Here is a 24,230-nt window from a genome sequence, read left to right as displayed (position 1 = left end):
ACCACCATGCCTGGCAAATTTTAAAATTTTTTGTAGAGACGGGGTCTCACTGTGTTGCCCAGGCTGGTCTCAAACTCTCAGGCTCAAGAACGTCCTCCTACTCCAAAGTGCTGGGATTACAGGTATGAGCCACCACACCCAGCCCCTTCTTTTTTCTTATATTTACCAAAAGTGTAACCCCTAAGGATTAGATGTTAATATTGACTAAGATACTTAGGTATTTTGAGTTTGAGGCTTTTCCCTCATCTTGGGGCCCAGAAGGAGGTGGGAGCAGGAAATGGTCAAAACAGTTTATTGCTGAGTAATGGCTCAAGCGAAAATCTGACATTTATTGAACACTTAGTATGTTCTGGGCACACAGATTCTATCTCATTTCAGGGTAATGACAGCTCATGAGGTGCATACTTTAATTTTCTCAATCTTTACAGCTAAGAAAGCTGAGGCTCATGGTAAAGTTAAGATAGCTGGTAAATAATGGATCCAGGCTTTGAACCCAAGATGGTTTTTCTTATTTCTTAAAGGATGGAATCCAGGAGTCAGTATTTGTTATTATTACAAACAAGGTCTATGTTGCCCAGGGTAGACTTGAGCTCCTGGGCTCCAGGGATCCTCTTACCTCAACATCCCAAGTAGCTGAGACTACAGGTGGGTGACACTGTGCTTGGCCTCAGTTAGCCTTGAATGCATTGCTTATCTGCTGCCCTGGGGCCATTCTAGGGTGGAATCCACCCCTCTCATTATTACTGATCACAATCCCTAGGACAAGCTGGAAAGCTTTTGAAACTTTTTAACACAGACATGCATTTTTTAATGCACAGAAGTCCTCTGTGGGATCTTAAATTATAAAATGTACATGTCCTCATAAAAAAGGCTTCTCTTTCATGATAGGACTATAAGAGGTGATCTGGCCTTAGTGGCTCTGTTAGGTTTTCCCTCATGAGACCAAAGACAAAGAGGGATCTTCAAATGGACTGTCCAAAGCGCAAAAGCAGAAAAACTCTGCATTGAGTCACTCAAACCAGACAGTAAATTTCCCACATAAATGTCTCACTTAAGGCCCAGTCATTACGAAACTATTCAACCAATGAATTTAAATCACTATAATAACCTGACATACCTAGGCTCTGGCAAGGCAAGGACAGCATGGAAAGAAGGTGAAAAATCATGGAAATTGCCACTACTCTGGTACCTAGCAGGTGGGGCTCAGATCATACGCTCAAATGCTTCTACGGATCTTAATGCAGTCTAGGAAGACAGAATGCCACAGCCCAAATGTTTATCCATTTGCCACTGTGTAATCTGTCTAAATCTTTTGATCCCCTTGCCATTAAAATCTACCTGTCTTCTATCATTTCTTTATTCCTCTCTGGGTTGTAAGCTGACACTTAGATAATCATATAAATCAATGTGTACTAATGTGTCCATTTTCAAAGAACATTTACTGAGCACTTCCTATGTGCTCAGTACACTGAGTAAACAGAAGAAAACCTTATAATCTCTTATAGTAGGGTCAATTAATTATTCTTGAATTAATTGATTCATTCAATAAATATTTGCGTATTATGTGCTACGTACCACATTAGACACTGAAAATTAAGGGAACAGAAAGCAAAAACATACTTTTTGGACTCAAATTGCTGACAGTAGAAGAACCATGAAGTCCACGGACAAGTTCAAATCAGTGTGTCAAGAGATACATGTAGGGAAGTAGAAGGCGAGCCCACCCAGGCTGAGGATACCCAAGAAGGCTTCTCAGAGGGGCAACTGCTAAAAAGAATCTCCAAATATTTAAGGACTAGGAGTTTTCTCAGAGAAAGAGGCTAAGGCAATCTAGGCAGAAGGACCAGTCCACAGACCAGACAAGCAAGAGTCCGGGAAGGGTTCAGGATGGTTGAGAGGGGAGCAGTGAGAGATGAAACTGTGGAGGTTTCTAGAGAGTCTACACTAACCTGCTTCTCATTCACTGGACCATCCACATTCATCTACTTCTGTCTTCACCATTCCACTAACATTGCTTTTAAAAAATTGAGATATAATTCACATATCATAACGTTCACTCTTTTTTTTTTTTTTTTTTTGTTTGGGACAGAGTCTCACTCTGTCGCCCAGGCTGGAGTGCAGTGTAGCTGGGACTACAGGCACCTGCCACCACACCCAGTTAATTTTTTGTATTTTTAGTAGAGATGGGGTTTCATCAAGTTCACTCTTTTAAATTATACAACAATTACATAGATTTTAATATGTTCACAAAATTGTTCTGAAATCAAATAGTGGTGATGGCAGTACTTTTTTTTAATCACCCCAAAAAGAAACTCCATACCAGTTGCTCCCCATTCCCCTTCCACCCTACCCCAGCCCCTGGCAACTACTCATCTATTTTCTATGGATTTGCCTATTCTGAGCATTTCACATAAATGAAATCAGACCAGTATGTGGTCTTTCATGACAGGCTTCTTTCACTTAGCATAATCTTTGCAAGGTTCATCCATGTTGGTGCACGTATCAGTATTTCATTCCTTTTCATGACTGAATAATATTCCATTGTATGGATATACTGCATTTTAAAAATTGACTCATCAGCTGATGGACATTTGAGTGTTTCTGCTTTGGGGCTAGTATGAATAATGCTGCTATGGACATTCACAATGCTACTTTTTAAAAGGTCACCAGGAACCTCCATGCCATTAAGTCCAATGGGCACATCTTTGTGGCTTCTTAAACTCTCAGGAGCATTTGACACAGTTAACCAAGTGCCCTTCTCCAAAGAGCCTCCTCTCTGAGTTCCTATTTCAGCACAGTTTTACTCTTTTTTCTTACATCTCTGCCTAGTCCTCTCTCTCCAATTTTGACCCTCTTCTGACCATTGTCCACACAGCATTAAGGGGATGTGTTTCCTAGGTGAGGCAGATCCCCTCCCTGCTGGAGACCATGCAATGGCTTTCTTTTGAGAATGAAGTCCAAGCTTTTCACCAGTCTCGAGGCTTGTGTGATCAGGCTCTTGTGTCCTCTCCACTTCACCAGCACTGCCCTCACGCATCACACGCCAGTTATGGGAGGTTTTTGTTCACTGGGATTTTAGTTTGTCCAAAGCACTGAACTCATTCCCACCTCAGGCCATTCGTCTGTGGAATTTGCTCTGTGGGAAATGCTTTTCCTCCCGTGGCTCACTACATTTCATTCATCAAGTTTCAACTTAATTTCACAGGCACAGAAAGGCCTTCCCCTTCCATCATAGTGAATGGAAATCCCTGCATTGGATAAGCTTTGATTCAGTGTTTTGTCTTCTGCCCAGCTTTTGTTCTAAGTCATTGCTTTCTTGGAGTATGCGTGAGTAGCTAGCTGTGGTTTTGCATGTATATGTCTGCATATCTGAACTTGACTTTAGACTGTAAGCTCTGTGATGACAGAGACCTTGTCTGTATTACTCATGTCTTATTCCCAGGGCCTATCATTTAATAGAAGCTCAGTAAATATTTGTTGGATGAAATGAAGAAATAAGTAAATGACATGGAAAATGAAGAGTAATTAGGATTAAATAACAAGAGTCTGTACATATATCTCAAAATCTAAAGGGATATAAAATATAATAGATGACTGCTATTATACGATCATGCATCTAAATTTACTGCTTATGAATATACAGAAATTAGAATGATGTCAAAGGATAAGAGTTTGGACTTCTGGGCCTGGCAATCCCCATTTGTCAACCTTGTACTGTGTTCAGGAATTTTGATCAGAGGGTTGTTAGCCTTCTACCAGGAGCCACTTTATGCCTTCATACCGTATTCATCATGGTTCTTTCACTTGGAGTAGATATCTGCTCTTTTTCATCTATAAAATGCCTTTTCATTGTCCTTTGTCCTGTTTGAACCCTCAACTCCATCAGGACAATTGCATCCCTCCCACCTCTCCATTCCTTCCCTGCATTTCACACCTTGGTTATTCCACAAATGATTGGATGTTGAACTGTTTGTCCCTCTCACTGGACTCTGAGCTGGCTGACAGCAGAGGCCATGACTCATTCATTTCTGGTTTCATTCATGCTTGCAACAAATATTGATTGCCCAGAACCAAGCCCAGAGGCTGGCATGTACTAAACCCTCATTAAGTACTTGAGGGGGAATGAAACAGGCTGGAGCCTCTCCAGCAACCTCACCAATCAAGGGGATCCAATTAAGAATGGATAGAACAGACGAACCTCAGAAAATACAATAAAACTAGACACCATGAGGTCAGACCAGCAGCTCCCATTTACCCAGTGAGGTACAAGGGGAATCCCTGCCTCACACCCACTGGATCCTCAGAGCAGAGACAGAAAGAGAAATGGGTCTCTATCCAGACCTGCTACCAGAAAAATCCTGTCCTAGGTGTGCTTTTGCCACAAGGCACTAGAAACAGAGGGCAGAATGCACTCATCCCAAGGGGGGGCTAGCAGCAGAAAAAAGACCCTGCTATCAGTCTCAGTACCATTTTCCAACCTCACTAAGTCATCCCTGATGCCTTACAGAGGATCAGTGAGGGAGTTGAAAGAACAGGAAGAAGAAACTGTCTTCCTAATATTTGTGAAAGGTCAAAAATTCCTCCAAACACATGCCACACAGTCTGACATGCATTGGCAGGAAGTGGACAATTCGGGAAAAGGGATAAATGGCTTCTCCTGCCATCACCTTCTTTTGAAAGGATGGATCACTTTTTAAATCATGTCTTACATTTGAGGATGAAGGCATAAAGTAATTGCATTGAAATTTTACATTACTCAGGACTTTATGCATAATCTTAAGAAATGTTGAAAAAAATTAATGCCAGGGGCGTAAGTTCAGGCCAAAAGGATAGAAAATCACCTCAACATAGACAGCTAAGTCTTCTTGCATTTATAAAGCTTTAAAAATTCTTGCATCTTAGTAGAACCTCTACATGAAGGGCTCATGTCATTTCAAGGCATTTTACTTGAAGTTCACAAAATGACTCATTGGAAGAGCATGATCCCCCCCAACTTCCCCCATCTCCTCCACCTCCTGTAGCTGTCACTTACTGTGAGTTCTTTGCTTTTAGAAAAAGGCCACCAGCCACGCACACGTTTTTGCTGGAATATAGAGATCTTGGTCTCCTCACTTGCATTTTCAAACTTGGCAAGATCACAGCCTTTGGCAGACTTAGCTGCTCGAGGGAAACTGTTGAGGTTCATTTCCAGGGTACCTGTGGAGAGATGACCCTAACTGTTAGGGAAGCATTTTCTAAAAGTAACAGAAGAGCTTCTCAATCACCATCCTCATTCATTCGTTCACCCTTCACTTCCTACTCATTCAATCAGTACCACATTTGATCACAACTATGTGGTAGGTATGGGGAGTACAAATAGGACTGAGCCACGTTTGGTGCCATCAAAAGATTAATCACATGGTAGCAGGTAAAAGACAAAGGAAGAGCTTGTTTTAACTCTTAAGTTAACAATACTTAACTTGCAAGCCTCAGCTGCAGGTAGCTTCACTGCTGAGCACCTCCTCTGCTCCCTGAGCCTGGATTATTGGCTTTAGCCTTCCCCTGCTTTAGCACTGACAACCCCACGAGAGCCTCCTCACCCCACTTCACCTCCCTCTTGGCATCCACTCAACCCCTCGAGGTCAGAGACTAGTCTTATTGTCTTTGTATCTACTCTCCAGGACAGGAAGTGAATTTAGTGGGTTCCCAACACTGTTTTTCCAATGAGGGAACATAAGGCAGAGTAAGAGATTGCCATGAGTTCTATATCTCTTTAACCATTTTTTCCTATTATAAATTAACATTTGTTAAATATGGAAAATTCAGAGCATATATACGTGGGCAAAAACATGAGAATGGAAAAATTTTTCATAATTTCATCCCTAAAACTGTGTATTGGTGCTTAGCCCTCTCTCTGTCTATGACTATCCCTTTCTCCTATACATATAAATGTGGTTTATAGAAATGAGATTTTTCTCTTTTCACTTAATGCATCCTGTACAACTTCCCAATTCATTAGATAGTCCTGCTAACATTAAAAATATGGGAATATCACTTGAATGTGTAAGCCAAAAATAAAATTTTAAGCCCCCCGACCATCTGAATGGACTCCTCCTCTCCGCCAAAAGCGTTCTAAAATTAACCTGAAAAGCGAGTTCAGGCCATTGATGGGAAGGGGGAGTCAGACATGCCTCATTACTGTTAACATCAACAAAGACGTTAAGACTCATAGAACAGACTCTTCAAGTCTGATAATCTATCTTCTCTAAAGCCTGTTACCTTGAGGCTTCATATGCATGAAAAAACCTTGGTCTTCACAACCCCTTATCATAACCTAGACATTCCTTTCTATTGATTCCAGGTTTTTAGACAGTAACCAATTTCCAATTGGAAAATCTTTGAATCTGCCTATGAACTGGAAGCCCCCACTTCCAGTTGTCCCGCCTTTCCAGACCAAACCAACATACATCTTACATGTATTGATTGATGTCTTATATCTCCCTAAAATGTATAAAACCAAGTTGAGGCCTGACCACTTTGGACACATGTCATCAAGACCTCCTGAGGTTATATGACAGGCGTGTCCTTATTCTTGGCAAAATAAACTTCTAAATTGAGACTTGTCTCAGATACATTTTGGCTTACACGTGCTTACTATGTGTGAGGCACTACAGAGTGCTCTTTGTGTTACAACATTTACAGCTCTGCCCCTCTCTCTGAAGTATGTAATATTACTACCCTCATTTTACAACTGACGCACAGAGCAGACCAGTAATTAGCTCAAAGTTTAATGACTTTTTAGTGATAGCGCAAAGATCAACTTAAGTCTTTTGGAATATGTAGTGGTCCATCATATGGATGCACCATCACTCATTTAACCAATCCCTATTAATGGCTATTTGGGATGTTTCCAAGTTTTTGCTATCATAGATAGTGCTGAAATTATTAGTCTTGTAACTAAATCAGACCAAGCTCTCCAAAAGCTGGGACGAAACCTTTAACATTAATATGTGCTTGATGAAGCCACTGGCTTACCCAGGAAGTCATCTGAGGACAGTCTTTCAAAATCCCAAACCTGCAGCACCAACACAGCGGGAGTCTTACACTCCATCTTCTCTAAAGAGAAGATGTTCTCCCTCTTGGTAATGACCATTTGCTTCTCAGCTGGGAGATACTGAAACGGAAACAGGAAGCGCCAGTTGAAGTTGCCCTCTCCAGTCAGGGAGTTGTAGTGCACGTCTGTCTCCTGCTTGTCATCCTCCAAACCCTTTAGCCACCTGAAAAAAGATTCAAAAGAATTTAAACACTCAGAGTACATTCTCCAGGCATCAGTATAATCATAAGTGATTTAGTGCATTTCAATGTGGTCACAGATCATAGTTTAAAAATTATTATAATTAGATTCAGTTGGAAGTTTCCATTTTAACTTGAAAGAATAAAATAGGGGTCAGAGGGTCTGCCATAACAGAAAAATGGCTCATTCCAAGGCAGAGTTGGGGAATGGTCTTCAATTGCTTGTGTAAATCTGAAGCCCCATGCAATCAAGATAGAAAATTCAGGAAATATGAAGTGAAAGTGTAATCTGAATCTCTGTCACCCTGGGAACCCTCTTTGTAAGGGATGCCACCTCTATACTTGAGTGTTAGAACAAGATTACCCACTATACTGAGGACTCTGAAATTGGGCTGGTATAGACTTGTGTTATCAGACCTGTGCCATCAGACTATAATTGGTCCCCTCCTCCCTGGTTCTAGGCCTAGAAAGCCCAGCAGGCCTGGATTGGCATGGCATGGAGGGTGGGAGGGCTGCCTGCACCCATCTGGATTCCACCTCTGACTGTACCACTTACTGTGCAGCCATAGGTAAGTTATCTAACCACCCTGTGCCTTTGTTTCATCTGTACACTGGAAGCAATTATAGCACCTAGTTTATAGGGTTGTTCTGAATAATCACATGAGATGATGCCTAAATGTACCTTGGACATTCCAAATTATCTATCATGTTCTTTCGTCTTAGTATTACCTGGTCTTCCTCCTCCATCCCCAGCATAATGTAAGTTACAATTAGTACATTTATCCCTACTACTTGGTCGATGGTGAATTAATTGAGAAAATAAGTACTTTTTATTCAAACTAGTCGATAATTTCAAACCGTGTGCTTTCTGAAAGCAGACATCCTTCCTTCCCAGGGCAGGGAGGAGGGGAGTGAAGGCCTTTCTCTTCACAGAGGAGTGTCACCACTCAGGGTATGGGCCCAATTATTTAGCTAAAGATGGTGCTCACTCAACCAATACATTTGTGGGTCTGTTCTGAGACAATGAGAGAGCTTGACGCCAGGGGAGTGTTAGGGAGCAAACAGAGATGGTCCTTGCTTCATGGAGTTATAGTCGTAGGGGAAAGGGGAGAGAGGGATATGAGTGAGTGGCAGAAGTCACTAGACAGGTGTGCAAAGGCCCTGTGGAAGAAGAAATTTCTTAGTTCTTTCTTGCAGAGAGCAAGGGGGCATGTGCTATGAAATGAGGCTGGAGAGAGAGAGGCAGGGGCTAGTTATTTGGGATATTTTAGGATGTATTAAGGATTTGAATCTCTGTTCAGAGAAAATGAGATGTCATCGAAGGGTTTTAAGACAGGACTGACATGATCAGATTGTGTTTTGAAAAGATAGCTCATGTTTAAACATAGAGAACAAACTACTGGAGGGCAAGAATGAACATGGAGAGGCCAGTTTGGATGGCATTGGTATTGCTGTGGTCCCACCCAGCAAGAGATGATGGAGGAAAAGACAATGGTGGGATGTGGCAGAGATGGAGAGGATGAACAGTGCTGATGGCCACTTGGGAGGTGAAATGGACAAGCTCTGACAGCACATTAGGAATGGGGAAGTCAGTGAGCAAAGGGTGTGTAGATTTGGGGTTCTCAGCCCAATGGGTGATGGTGCCAGTCACTGAGATAAGAAACCATAGAGAAGAAACGGTGTTGTAGGATTGTTTTTGTTTTAGACTTGTTCAGTTTGAGGTGCTGCCTTTGAGGAATCTACACATTGGGAACAGGAGTTGTCAAGAATGGAAATTAAAAGGTGACAACTGAAGCCATTGGTTATTTGAACTACTTGATTCAAGTGAAGTGTTAGTTGATAGTGGGAGATGAGAAGTTGGCCCAGGACAATGCTACGAGCTATTTAACTGTTAGACGGCAGAAAATGAGCTTTCGAAGGACATGGACAAGAAGTGATCAAGAGGATAAGAGAAAAAACAGATACATGTGTTGCTACAGAAGTTAAGGCAAGAAGGTGTTTCAAAAAGAAGAGATGCTTAGATGTGACAAATGCTCCTCAGACAAATGCAATAAGATAAGGATTTATTTTTAAAAACATAAGACCATTAGATTTAGCAAAATGGAGAGCACTGTCACTTTGGTGAGACCTGCTTTGGTGGCATATTGGGGAGAAAGCCAGACTGGAGGTGGCTGAGAAGCAAGTGGGAGGGAAGGAGACAGAGAGTGAACAAACATCGCCTTCATCACATTTTCCAGAAGGTCAGCTTCTGGAAGTCTCAACCCGAACTCTCCCAGAATCCTTCCGTATTTTAAGCCATGGTAAAATACCTATTTACAGGATACATTAATCTTTCCTAAACTGGTGATGAGACAGCAATTTCAGAGGCTCTTAAGTCTGCTTGTTAAAAGCTTATTCATTTTGTGTCATGCTCCTTCTATTACTCCTGCTTTGTAAAACTTTAACTCACTTCTATATTTTTATTGTGAAAAAAATGAGAATTTTGAACCACCGGATACGGTATGTCTGCAAATCATTGATAACGTACATTCTGGAGACAGAATGCTTCCTGTTTTGGTAAGGCAAAGAGATATTAGCATAAGGCGGAGATAGGTTTTAGTTAAGGTGCAGATTTAAATCACCTTTTTTCTGATGCCGTACCACCTCATCCCCTTCCCTGACTAGTGGCCAAAAGGAAGCAGAGCCAAGATGTAAAAGAGATATAGAGATATAAAATGCTTCCCTGGGTCTTAAGTTGTATCTTTTTTTAATCAATACCACTAGCAAACAGGAAGTTCTAAATTTTAGCTTTCACATTAGCTTTACACTCTGCTCAACATATTAATCTTTCATTAACAGCACCACATCACTCTGCTTCCTTCTGTTTAAAGGTAGATGTATGACAAATGTCACTGAATAAGTTTAGGTATCCAACGTTTAACTGAAAGATGTATATGTAATAAGATTTCCTCATAAAAATATTTTTATAAGCTAATAATTTTTAGCAAAATGACCAAATAAGAAATATTAGACAAAGAAAGTGGCCTTATCTAACAAAGTAAGATGGCTCCTTTTGTGGGCTGTGGGTTTAATATCCTCCATGAGGCATAGATTTGGTTAGGGTTTGAAAAGGTGAGGAGGGAAGGAAAAGGGAGGTTGGAGTTTGTTGATAACCTTACCCTTTCACATAAATATCACTTGATTTTTGGCCTGTGAAGATATTCTCATCCTCTAAAATGACATCTTCAGTGTTCCAGATGGTCACTCTTAATTCATATCTGGGATGGGAGAAGGAAGCATTAGGTCGATGACCTTGAAAGCTGAGTCAGTTGGTGTCTGTGTGGTTCTAGCATTGCCTTTGGTCTATAAGTTTCCTAAAGTTTGCCAAGTTCAGGAATATCAACACTTAGGGGCTTGGTTCTGTCAGAACCAAGTATCCCAGCTGGAGACCTTAGAACCATCAAGGACATGAATTCCTCTAAGCAGGTCTTCCTTCTATTAACCAGCATTTTTCAGATGAAGAACTGGAAACTCAGAAGCCCCTCCCTTAAGACAGGGGCCACCACCAGCTCCTGCAAAACTGCCAGGTGGATAGTGAGGTATGATGATCAGGTAACCCGTCAGACACCAGATAAAATGTCATGATTCTTTCATTCGCTACCCTGGTCTCTTCCCCTAAAGCTGGGGCTACAGCTGACATACCCTTTGGGTTGCCTTGGAGAGATGTCAACAGGAGGTCCAGGTTGAGGCATATCCTTGGGAAACATGTCCACCCACATCTGCAGGCGGCCCTTGTTAAGAAAAAAATATCTTCTTTAGCTTTGGGAGGGGGTTGTGGGACATGGGTAATTGATAATTCATGGTTTTATAAGATCCCTTTAGTAGAAATAGGTGTTAAGTATAGCTTGGTAGTTTTATAGATGTCTATTTAGCATATCTGTTGACAAAAAAGTATATATATATATATATATATATACACACACATATATATGTGTGTGTATATACGTATATATATATTTAGGAATTAGAGCATAAATTAAGAGTAGGTGAAGGGTGAGCAAACCTTTATTGAGCATCGACTAGGGGGTAGACATAATACTATCTATACACTTCACACACATTATCTTATGAACTCTTGCAACATCCCCACCAGGTAGATGTTATTATTCCTGTTTGACAGAGGAAAAACATTTTGCCCATGCTTAATAGACAATATGTAGCAGAGTCTGGATTCAACCCTTGTATGTTGACCCCAGCAAACTCCTAAGGATTAAAAAGATGATAATCCCATCTGTCACAAATATCATGCTTCAATGTACCTTCACATTATCTCTGTTAATGTTCACCCCAGCCAGGATTCTGTTCTATACATAAAGAAACTAAGCTCAGAGAAGTCAACAAAGTTTATCTGAAGTTCTGTGGCTAAGTGGCAGAACAGAGCCTCCCATCCATTGCCTTGAACTCCATACATCAGATTTTACCCTGGTATAAGAGATATGAGATTTAAGAGCCCATGTGAGGAGAAGCCCTGTGGATTCCATGCTCAGCTCTGTTGTATACACTCTAAGAATGCTGTCAGCTCAGGCAAGAAGGGAGGAAGGGATGATGGGGCAGGAGTGGATTTTATAAGAATGAGGTGGGGCTCCACCAGAGCATGAAGAAGATGCAGGATTTGGATGAGGAAGGGGCTTTGGCTAGAAAACAATGGCTCTTCAGAGGAAGAGAAAATGTAAGTAAAGGTTTAGCATTTGGGAAGAAAACAAATTGAACAGAGAAAAGTGGGATGATTTATTTTCTAAAGACACATTAATATTCACCCTTAATCAAAAAGCCACATCTGACCAGCCAAATGAAGGATCCTAGTAACCAGATGATTTCAAACACCTGGCAGTGAATTTCAGGAAACAATCATAAGCTTCTACATCTGATAATGGTTTACCCTCTCAACACGCTCCTCCACACATGCAATCACTAGGTCTATATCCCAGTAACTCTGGGATAGCAGGGTGAGTGTTCCTGACCCGTTATAATCAAACTCACATGATTTGCCCGTCACACAGTGAGTCCAGAGCTGGGACAGAAGCTGGCTTGGGGTGTGAACCTGGCATGGGCCAGGGATGCACATTGCCTGGGCTAAACCCCATCTCTACTACTACTTACCTCTATTACTCCCCAACTGAGTAATTCAGAGCAAATTAATTGAGCTCTCTGAACCTCAATTTCCTCATTGTAAAAGTGAGGATCATAATAAGCCCATCATGAGGCTGCATTAAGGAATAAGAGAAAGGTATCACTCACTCCCCTGTTTAGGAAAATCCTGGCGTGTGTTCCTTGTACCAGCTTGATTATTAACAGTGCCCTCGTTCACTCCCAAATGGCCCCAGTTTGGATAAACAATTCTATGGTCATCCTAAATAGTTGAGATAATTTACGTAAAGGTCCTAGTACACGGAAGGCTCTTCACAAAGTTTCTCTTGTCTTCCCTTCTGACACCTAGCCCAGCTCTCTAAGTATTTTTTCCACACAGCATCTTCTTGCCAGTTCTTTAAGGTAACCTACCACCTATTGCTTCTCTGGGAAAATTGTGTGTTTGTGTGTGTTATTACTAGGCTATGTGGTTACAGATAGATTTTGGACAAAGTCCTGGGAATACCCAGTGGGTTAAGTTTTTCAAATGTCCAATATTCTTCCAAAAGAGTTTGGTAACTCAAATCATAAAAAGCAGTACTAAGTTGAACACTGACTCCAGGGCAGGGCTTCTCAAATTCAGCATTATTGACATTTTAGGCTGGATAATTCCCTGTTGGAGGGAAGCTGTCCTGTGTTTTCTAGGATGTTTAATCCTTGGCCTCTACCCACTATATGCCAGTAGCAACCCCACCTACTTGTGACAACACAAAATGATTCCAGACATTGCTAAATGTACCTGAGGGAAGGTCAAAATTGTTCCCGGATGAAAACCATTACTCTACAGTACACAAGATTAACTTTTAGGGCCAGAAAAGTCTTGCCCACTACCTGCTCCATTCCTGGCTTATCCTTGTGGTACAGTGGCCGAGTTTCTATGTGTTCGGGAACCAGCCTACACCCGACTTCCGGGATATCCTCCCAAGAGTGTAAAACCTTGAGGGCCAGGTGTTCATAAGACTCCACTGTCTCATCTGCAGGAAAGAAAGACAAAGAAACTTGTCAGATGTGTGTTCCTGCTAGGAGGAGACAGTGATGGGCTGCCACAGGCATTTTTAAACACTTACAGGCTTTTTAAAATGTACCAAGGGGCTGGGTGCAGTGGTTCATACCTGTAATCCCAGCACTTTGGGAGGCCAAGGTGGGTGGATCACTTGAGGTCAGGAGTTCAAGAACAGCCTGGCCAAAATGGCGAAACCCTGTCTCTACTAAAAATACAAAAAATTCGCCAGGCCTGGTGGCGGGTGCCTGTAATCCCAGCTACTCAGGAGGCTGAGGCAGGAGAATCGCTTGAACCTGGGAGGCAGAGGTTGCAGTGAGCTGAGATCGCGCCACTGCACTCCGGCCTGGGTGACAGAGCAGGGACTCTGTCTCAAAATAAATAAATAAATGAATGTACTAAGGAATAGGGAAAGAAAAACAGACAGAAAAAGAAAAAAGTAAGGATGGAAAGAGGTGGAGATAGAAGGGAAGGGGAAAGAGATGGAAAGTTTAGAGAGAGGGAAATGAGACTAGTTCACAAGAGGACCCAGAGAGCAGTCTTAGTCCTGGAGTAGAGGCTCCACCCACCTCCTAAAGATCTACCGATCATAAACACGGCTTCAAGGTACTGGAGAGGGTGCATTTTTGGAGGTGCAAAACTGTTTGCTAACATACTGTGACAGGACGTGGAAAATCAGGGTGGCCCTAAGCGAGGTGGTGAAATGGGCACAACGTCCATCCGTAGAGATGTCTTTTGTTTTCTCACGGTTGCTTTAGATTTCTCTCCTACCAACACCCACCCACAGGAAATGTCCTCTCATCTGCCATTCTATCAAAGAAGGTTATTCATGATAAAAACTACAGGTGGAAATGATACGCACAAAACAAGACAAAAATTGTTGAATAAAATATTGACAAAGTTTAGAATGGCCTAATATGATATAGGAAAATTGAACTTGTCTTTAAAAAAATGGGGCCACAATGCCCCATTTTGCATGGTATGATTGTAATTATACATTGCATGCCTGTATAAAAATGTTTTATCCCATAAATATAAATACCTATTATGTACCCACAAAAATTAATAAAGGGGCCACAAAAAATTTCCCAGTAATTACAATCAGTAAAAGTTGATAGAGACAAACAAGAAATCAATGAATAAATCTTTGTTAATCTTATGAACATAATTTCAGACTTCTAGTGGGCAAAAAAGTGGTAATTGTTTACTCATGTAGAATATTGACCAAAGAACTAAGTTGGCTTAATAGAGTATATTGTGAATAAATATTTTTCTCAATATATCATTAATGTCCTATCTAAATATCAATAATCTGCATATAAGAACCTTCAATGAGTTTCTGGGCTTGAAATAACAAGGTAAAGGAAATCTTGGTATCAAAGTGGTAGGGGTCAACATAGTGTCAAACCATCCTATGTATGGCTCAGTACTTTTGATGCAGTGATCTCATGCCCTTAACTGGGCTCATTGCATCAAAAGTACTGAACCATACATAGGACACTTTAAAGCATCAAAGGCATGAGCGCGTGATATGGTTTTGGTCTGTGTCCCTGCCTAAATCTTATGTCAAACTGTAATCCCCAGTGTTGGAGATAGGGGCTGGTGGGAAGGTGACTGGATCATGGGGGTGGTTTCTCACAGATGGTTTAGCACAATCCCGCTAGTGCTGTTCTTGTGATAGACTTCTCACAAGATCTGACTGTTTAAAAATGTGTAGCACTGCCAGGCGTGGTGGCTCACACCTGTAATCCCAGCACTTTGGAAGGCCAATGTGGGCAGATCACCTGAGGTCAGGAGTTCAAGACCAGCCTGGCCAACATGGTGAAACCCCAACTCTACTAAAAATACAAAAATTAGTCAGATGTGGTGGCACATGCCTGTAATCCCAGCTACCCGGGAGGTGGAGGTTGCAGTGAGCCTAGATCATGCCACCACACTCCAGCCTGGGCGACAGAATGAGACTCCATCTCAAAAAAAAAAAAAGTGTAGCACTTCCCTACTTTCTCTCTTCATCCTGCTCTGGCCATGTGAGTGCCGTGCTGGCTCCCTGTTTGCCTTCCACCAAGACTGCAAGTTTCCTGAGGCCTCCCCAGAAGCCAAGCAGATGCTACCATGCTTCCTATAGAGCCTGCAGAACCATGAGCCAATTAAACCCCTTTTCTTTATAAATTACACAGTCTCAGGCATTTCTTCATAGCAATGCAAGAACAGACTAACACAGTGTGACAGTATGAGAATTCTTCTGTATCATTAAATTAAATGTGATTTTTTTCCCTCACCCTAAATGTATGGAAGCCTCTCTGGGATCTTTGTGTTATGTCCCATGATGTTCATGTGGAAAATCTACGACTTGGTGTTAAAATAGGATAGTTATTGGTATAACATTTATGGGGGTAATTTGGGTTGTGTTCAGTTATTTATGCTATATAATATTCACTTCAAGACTATTGGCCCACCTTCTGACACAATAATTTTACTTCTGTGACCTATACTATAGAAATATCAGAAACACAAAAAAAATGTGTAAGGAAGTTCATTATAGCATTGTCACTACAAAAAGAAAAAGAATATAATGTAAGTAAATGGCATAGCCATAAAAAGGCATATCATCACTGATCATTTCAAAGAACAAAGGAGAATCATTATAATCTATTGGAAATTTTAAGAGCTGGGCACAAAACTATATGTATATTTATAATTCTGTAAAAATGTGATATATTCTCAAGTCACAGACAAGTGCAAGAAAATATGCCAGCAAGCAGCATGGTTGTATCTGAACTTGGGGATTATGAGTGATATTCATTATTCTCCTTACTTTTCCACACTTTCTACTATAAGCATGCATTACTTTTTGTTTGTTTGTTTGTTTTTTAGACTGAGTCCTGCTGTGTTGTCCAGGCTGGAGTGCAGTGGCACAATCTCTGGCACAATCTCTGGTCACTGCAACTTCCACCTCCTGAGTGCAAGTGATTCTTGTGCCTCAGCCTCCCCAGTAGCTGGGATTACAGGTACCCACCACCACGCATGGCTAATTTTTGTATTTTTAGTAGAGATGGGGGTTTCACCATGTTGGCCAGGCTGGTCTTGAACTCCTCACCTCAAGTGATCTGCCCACCTCGGCCTCCCATAGTGCTGGGATTACAGACGTGAGCCACCATGCCCAGCCATATTACTTTTATAATTAGATGTCCCATAGCCACAGATATCACTAGAATCAGGATTTTCAAAAGAAGAGCAACACCAGCAGGATATTTTGCAGGGAGTTACCAGTGTCCTCTTCAGTGAAGACAGTTTTTCCGGAAAAGACTTGGTTTCCTATCTGTATTTTCCCAGGGCGGAAGTAGGGTCCATCCAGCTTGTTGTCTTTGCAGAGCTTGGTGAGGATTTCGGTGGGTTTGGACGTGTCTCTCCAGGCATTGTATCCTTCTCTGAAAAGTGGAGGGAGAACACACTTTGAGGTCCCCACTGAAAGAATCACCCAGTATGATCTGTGCAGTTTCTTTCAGATTTCACTTGCTATTCTACGTACCTGGGGCTAGGGGTTTTGTTTTCTCTCTTTTCTGGCCAAACACAGCTTGCCTGAAAGGTGAGACTTCTGAGTAGCTTAACGGAAAAATCCTTTGAAGGTAGCTTTTTTTGTTTTTGTTTTTTTAAGTAATGTACTTTTCTTTTTTTTTTTAAATTGAAGTGAAATTCACATAACAAAATTAACCATTTAAAAGTTGATCAATTTAGTAGCATTTAGGATATTCACAATGAGGTACAACTATCACCTCTATCTAGTTCCAAAAAGTTTCATCATCCCAAAAGAAAACCCTGTACCCAGAAAGCAGTAACTAACTCCTCTTTCCCACCCCCCAGAGGCCTTGGCAATCATCAGTATCCTTTCTGTCTCTATGCATTTCTTTGCAGGTTATATTTGTTTAGTTTTATTAAGTCCCTAGCAGAACAGCCACTCGGCTGCTGCTTATTCCAAGAGAAAAGCCTAACTCATCCTTTCAAGGTCTCTGCTTCGTCCCTCCCTTCTCTCTACCCCACCACCCCGCCAAAATCATAGTATATATCCATGTCACAGATAGAGTCTTGATGTGTTGTTTCTCTAATCAGTGATAAGTTTTTAAATCTCCCCAACCTATTCTTTCCTTAAAAACTAGCTGTTTGGTTAAAATTATTAACTTGCAGTGCAGCACTCCCTACAAGCCAGGACCAAGATAAGCTTGATGTCTCTGCTCATTGGGACACCAGGTTCATCAGAATTTAAACAAATCAACATGGCTTATAAAATGGAGCTATCAAGTAGTTTTCCCACATTATGCCAGAGAATCCTGAAAAGGTCATCCAAGCCAGTTCCAGAGCCACACACAGGCCTTCCCAGAAATAGGCATGCTTGTCTTGTTTTAAAAACTTTTCAGTGAATAAAGGTTGCAAGTCCCCAAAGAACTATACTGCTCCCTGGCAGGTCAGCCAGGAAATTCTTCCCAACAAAAGATGTACCATTTGCCTGTGGTTTCCTTCCCCAATTTCAGAGTGAGAACAGCTAATCACTGTCTGAATGGAATTCTCTCAGGCACTTGGAAAGCTGTGTAAATCCCCCAAGAGGCATATGGTTCCACTAGAGCCTGAAAACTAAACGGGCTCTCTACAGAAAGAGAGACTGTATGAAATCATTCCAAGAAGGATATAGGCACTCAGAGTCTGTTACAGTGTAAATTGGCACAACCCTCTGGAGGGCCATTGGGGCATATGTATTAAAAGTCCCAAAATGTGCATTCTTGTTAATGGAGCAGTCCACCTTGATGCATAAATATTAAGTGAATTATCAGAGAGGTTTGCAGTGGCTTCAGGAAGGCAAATTGGTTTTACCATCTTATAATGCCTATGATTGAATACTATAGATATATTGAAATAAAGATTATAAAGAATATCTAATGACATAAAATGCTTGGGATATAAGGGTAAGTACAACAAGCAGGTTACAAAGCTGCATGAATAGTAGAGTCCAGTTAGGGAGAAAATAGCATGGAACATATTGAAAATGAAATACTACACAATAATTTTTACATGAGTGGAATAATTTGAGAGTTATTTTGTACTTTCTGTGTTTTCTAATTTCAATGAGTGTGTCTTTTAATAAAAATATTTTTTAAATTATGCCATACTCTTAATTTTTTAAAGCTATCAGATACAATATGCTTTTAAAACAAATAAAGCGGTAGTCTATATTTTAAAATTAACCAGCATTCAAAATATTTGTAAAAAGTGAGAGTTTGGGGGAGGGAGACAGAGGAACACCAAATTGAAACTATACACACAAGATCAGGTGGGCAATCACAGTACCTGGTTTTAACATGATATTAAGCAAAGAGGCACTAAAGAGGGTATGAAAGACAGTCTTGAATTGCCTATCCACTCCTCCCCCATCCCCTGGCAGTGGCCCTGTGGCACGGAGAGAGGATCTGTGCACTTAGGGAAGGAAGAGCACAATAATTGTGGGACTTTGGATTGGAACTCAGTGCTACCCTGTCACAGCAGAAAGAAACACCAGACACAACTCAGAACTCAGCTGGTGCCCATGGAAGAAGCATTTAGACCAGCCCTAGCTACAGGCAAATTGTCCATCCCAGCTGTTGGAACCTGAGTTGAGTTTCAGCAAGCTCCGCCACCATGGGCTAAAGCACTCTGGGGTCCTAAATAAACATGAAAGACAGTCCTGGCCACAGGGACTGAAATTCCTGTGCAAATCCTACTGCTATGCTGAGCTTGGAGCCAGTGGACTTGGGGTGCACATGATGTAGTGAGATACCAGCTGGGGCGGCCATGGGAGTGCTCGCACCACCTCTCCCCTAATCCCAGGCAGCACAGCTCACAGGCCCAGGAGAGACTCCTTCCTTCTGCTTGAGGAGAGGAAGACCAGAGGATTTTGTCTTGCACCTTGAATACCAGCTCAGCTACAGTAAATACAGCACAAGGCAGAGTCTTGAGGCCTCCATTCCAAGCCCCAGCTCCCAGACATTTCTAGACATAAACTGGGCCAGAAGGGAACCTGATGCCTTGAGGGGAAGGACCCAGAACTAGCAGGATTTATTTCCTGCTGACTAAAGAGCCCTTGGGTTTTGAATAATCAGCAGTGAGAGCCAGGTAGTACTTGCCATGGGCCTTGGGTAAAACTCAGAGCAGTGCTGGCTTCAGGTGTGACCCAGCACATTTTCAGCTATGGTAGTGATAGAAAGAGATTGCTTCTGCTTGACAAAAGGACAGGGAAGAGCAACGGGGACTTTGTCTTGCAGCTTGGGCACCAGCCCAGACATCATGGGGTAGAGAACCAAGTGGGCTCCTGGGGACCCTGATTCTAGGCCTTGGCCCCAGATGGCATTTTTGGACCTGCCCTAAGCCAGAGGGCAGCCCACTGCCCTGAAAGGAGAGACACAAGCCAGGCAGCATTCACCACAAGTGAACGTTGGCAGTAGCCAGGCAGTACTCACCATGGGCCTGGGGCAGTGGTGGCCATGGGGAGAGACCCCTCTGCTTGAGGAAAAGGGAAGGATTTTATCTTGTGGTTTGGGTGCCAGTTCAGCCACAGTAGAATAGAGCAGCAGGTAGATTCCTAAGGTTCCTAACTTCAGCCCTTGGCTCCCAGATGGCATCTCCAGACCCATCTGGGGCTAGGGGCCTGGGGGGCAGGACAGAAGCCTGGCTGGGTTTGCCACCCATTGACTGAAGAGCCCCTGGGCTTTGAGTGAACATAGGTGGTAGCCAGGCAGCGGTCACTGCAGGCCTTGGGCAAGACCTAGTGCTGTGTTCATGGCCACATGGGTGTGTGTGTCTCCCCTCCCCTAGCTCCAGGGGAGAAAGATAAACCCCATTTGTTTGGGGAAAAGAGAGGAGAACAAGAGTCTCTCCCTGTAATCCCGGGAATTCTCCTGGATCTTACCCAAGACCATCCAGGCAATATCTCTACAAGTCTGCAGGAGCCACAGTATTACTGTGCTTAGAGTGTCCCCTAATGCAGATATGGCTGCAATGACCAAATATTTAGATTATAATACCCAAGTCCCTTCAAATATTTGGAAAGCCTTCCCAAAAAGGATGGGTACAAACAAGCCCAGACTGCAAAGACTACAATAAATACCTAACTCTTCAATGCCCAGACACTGATGAATATCCACAAGCATCAGGGCCATCCAGGAAAACATGATCTCACGAAAAGAACTAAATAAGGCACCAGTGACCAATCCAGGAGAGTCAGAGATATGTTTCCTTTCAGACAGAGAATTCAAAATAGTTGAATTAAGGAAGTTTAACAAAATTCAAGATAACACAAAGAAGGAATTCAGAATCCTATCGGATAAATTTAACAGAGATTAAAGTGATTAAAAGGAATCGAACAAATTATAGAACTGAAAAATGCAACAGACATACTAAAGAATGCACCAGAGTCTCTTAACAGCAGAATTAATCAAGCAGAAGAATTTGTGAGCTTGAAGATAGAACTATTTGAAAATACACAGTCGGAGGGAATGGAAAAGAATGAAGCATGCCTACAAGATCTAGGAAATAGCCTTCAAGAGGCAAGTCTAAGAGTTACTGGCCTTAAAGAGGAGGTAGAGAGAGAGAGAGAGATCAGAGTAGAAAGTTTATTCAAAGGGATAATAACAAACCAAGGGAAAGATATCAATATTCAAGTACAAGAAGGTTATAGAACACCAAGCAGATTTAATCCAAATAAGACTACCTCAAGACATTTAATAATCAAACTCCCAAAGGTCGAGGATAAATTAGGGATCCCAAAAGCAGCAAGAGAAAAGAAACAAACAACATACAAAGGAGTTCCAATATGTCTGGCAGCAGACTTCTCAGTGGAAACCTTATAGGCCAGGAGAGAGTAGCATGACACATTTAAAGTACTGAAGGAAAAAAAACTTTTAGCTTAGAATAGTATATCTAGGAAAAGTATTCTTTAAATATGAAGGAGAAATAAAGACTTTCCCAGACAAACTCTGAAGGATTTCATCAACACCAGACCTGTCCTATAAGAAATGCTAAAAGAAGTTTTTTAATCTGAGAGAAAAAGGATGTTAATGATCAATAAGAAATTATGTGAAGGTGGGAAGCTCACTGGTAACAGTAAGTACACAGAAAAACACAGAATGTTATAACACTAAGTGTGGTATATTAGTTATTCATATCTTAAGTGGAAAGATGAACATATGAACCAACGAAAAATAACTACAACAACTTTCCAAGACACAGTATAATAAGATATAAGTAGAAACAACAAAAAGTTAAAAAGCAGGGAGATGAAGTTAAAATACAGAGTTTTCATCAGTTTTATTTTTGCTTGTTATTTTTGTTTATGCAGTTAGTATTATCAGCTTAAAACCATGCGCTATATTATTTTCAAGCCTCATGGTAACTTCAAATAAGAAAACATACAACAGATACACAAAAAATAAAAAAGCAAGAAATTAAAACATACAACCAGAGAAAATCACCTTCACTAAAAGGAAGACAAGAAGGAAGACTAGACAGCAAAAACAATCAAAACAAATTTTAAAATGGAAGAAGTCCTTACTTAACAATAACATTGAATATAAATGGACTAATCTCTCCAATCAAAAGACACAGAGCGTCTGCATGGATAAAAACACAAGACCCAATAATCCATTGCCTACAAAAGACATACTTTACCTATAAAAATACACATAGACTAAAAATAAAGGATTAAAAAAAGACATAACATGCAAATGGAATATAAAAAAACAGGAGTAGGTATACTGATTATAAGACAACATAGGTTTCAAGACAAGAACTATAAAAAGAGGCGAAGAAGGTCATTATATAATGATAAAGGGGTCAATTCAGCAATAGGATATAACAGTTGCATACACACACACACACCCAACCGTGGAGCACCCAGATATATAAAGCAAAGAGCTGAAGAGAGAGATACACCCCAATACAATAATAGCTGGAGATTTCAACACCCAACTTTCAGCACTGGGCAGGTCATCCAGACAGGACACCAACCAAGAAACATTGGACATAATTGGCCCTATAGACCAAATGGACCTGATAGATGTTTACAGAACATTTCATGCAACAGCTGCAGAATACACATTCTTCTCCTCAGCACATGGAACATTCTCAAGGATAGACCACACATTAGGCCACAAAACAAGTCTTTAAAATTTTTTTAAATTGAAATTATATCAAGTATCTTCTCTGACCACAATGGAATAAAACTCAAAATCAATAACAACAGAATTTTGGAAACTATACAAACACATGGAAATTAAACAATATGCTCCTGAATGGCCAGTGAGACAATGAAGAAATCAAGAAAGAAATTTAAAAATTTCTTGAAACAAATGAAAATGGAAACATAATGTACCAACACTTATGGGACACAATGAAAGTAGTACTAAGAAGAAAGTTTATAGCAATAAGCACCCACATCAAAAAAGTAGAAAAACTTCAAATAAATAATGTAACAATGTATCTTAATGAATTAGAAAATCAAGAGTAAACCAAACCCAAAATTAGTAGAAAAAGAGATAATAAAGATCAGAGCATAAATAAATGAAATTGAAATGATAAAAATGAAAAGATTAACAAAATGAAAAGTTGGTTTTTCAAAAAAAACAAAATTGGCAACTCTTTAGCTAGGCTAGGAAAAATGGGAGAACTCCTAAATAAATAAAATTACAGATGAAAAAGGAGACATTACAACCAATACTGCAGAAATTCAAATGATTATTAGAGGCCACTAATGATATGTTAGAAATAAATTAGAAAATTTGGAAATTAGCAAATAAATTGGAAAACCTAGAAAAAATAAATTCCTAGAAACATACAACCTATCAAGATTGAACCATGAAGAAGTTCAAAACCTGAATAGATCAATATCAAGTAATGAAATTGAAGCTGTAATAAAAAGTCTCCTAGCAAAGAAAAGCCCAGGATCCAAGGCTTCACTGCTGATTTTTACCAAACATTTAAAGAACTAATACCAATCTGAAAAACAGAGAAAAAGGATATACTTCTGAAGTCATTTTACAATGCCAGTATTACCCCAAAACCAAAACCAGTCAAAGACACATCACAAAATGAAAACTATAGGCCAAGATCCCTGATGAACACTGATGCAAAAATGTTCAAGAAAAATTTTCAACAAAATACTAGCAAACCAAATTCAACATCATGTTAAAATGATCATTCATTATGATCAAGTGGAATTTATTCCAGGGATGTAATGATCATTTGACATGCACAATCAGTCAGTGTGATACATCATTATCAACAGAATGAAGGACACAAACCATATGATCATTTCAATTGACACTTAAAAAGCATTTGATGAAATTCAACATTCCTTCATAATTTAAGAAACCCTCAAAAAAGTGAGTATAGAAGGGACATAGCTCAACACAATAAAAAACATACACGACAGACCCACAGCTAGGATCATACTGAATCGGGAAAACTGAAAGGCTTTCCTCTAAGATCTGAAACAAAACAAGGATGCCTACTTTCACCACTGTTATTCAACATAGAACTGGAAGTCCTAGCTAGAACAATCAGATAAGACAAAGAAAAAAAGGGCATCCAAATTAGAAAGGAAGAAGTTATCCTTGTGGGTAGATAATGTGATCTTATATTTGAAAAAAAACAAAAACTAAAGATTTCACAAGAAAACCATTAGAATGGATAAATTCAGTAAAGTTGCAGGATACAAAATCAAGGTACAAAAATCAGTAGCATTTCTATATGCCAACAGTGAACAATGTGAAAA

At 40.6% G+C, this 24,230-nt stretch overlaps 1 protein-coding gene across 1 annotated transcript in view; it reads right to left on the bottom strand.

Annotated features, from left to right (window-relative positions):
- Positions 1-24,230, bottom strand: part of FER1L6 (fer-1 like family member 6) — a 162,898-nt gene that overhangs the window by 11,295 nt on the left and 127,373 nt on the right. The window contains exons 33-38 of the mRNA XM_030795069.1: positions 16,706-16,866; positions 13,270-13,412; positions 10,954-11,042; positions 10,431-10,529; positions 7,015-7,256; positions 5,033-5,196 (exon numbers count right to left, since the gene is read on the bottom strand). Of these exons, the coding sequence (XP_030650929.1) occupies positions 5,033-5,196; positions 7,015-7,256; positions 10,431-10,529; positions 10,954-11,042; positions 13,270-13,412; positions 16,706-16,866 (898 nt within the window). The remainder of the gene's footprint in view (positions 1-5,032; positions 5,197-7,014; positions 7,257-10,430; positions 10,530-10,953; positions 11,043-13,269; positions 13,413-16,705; positions 16,867-24,230) is intronic.

This window comes from Nomascus leucogenys, chromosome 16, assembly GCF_006542625.1.
Source record: "Nomascus leucogenys isolate Asia chromosome 16, Asia_NLE_v1, whole genome shotgun sequence".
Taxonomy (NCBI): Eukaryota; Metazoa; Chordata; class Mammalia; order Primates; family Hylobatidae; genus Nomascus; species Nomascus leucogenys.
Note: the sequence above shows the minus strand (reverse complement) of the source record. Positions and strands in the feature narration are given on the sequence as shown.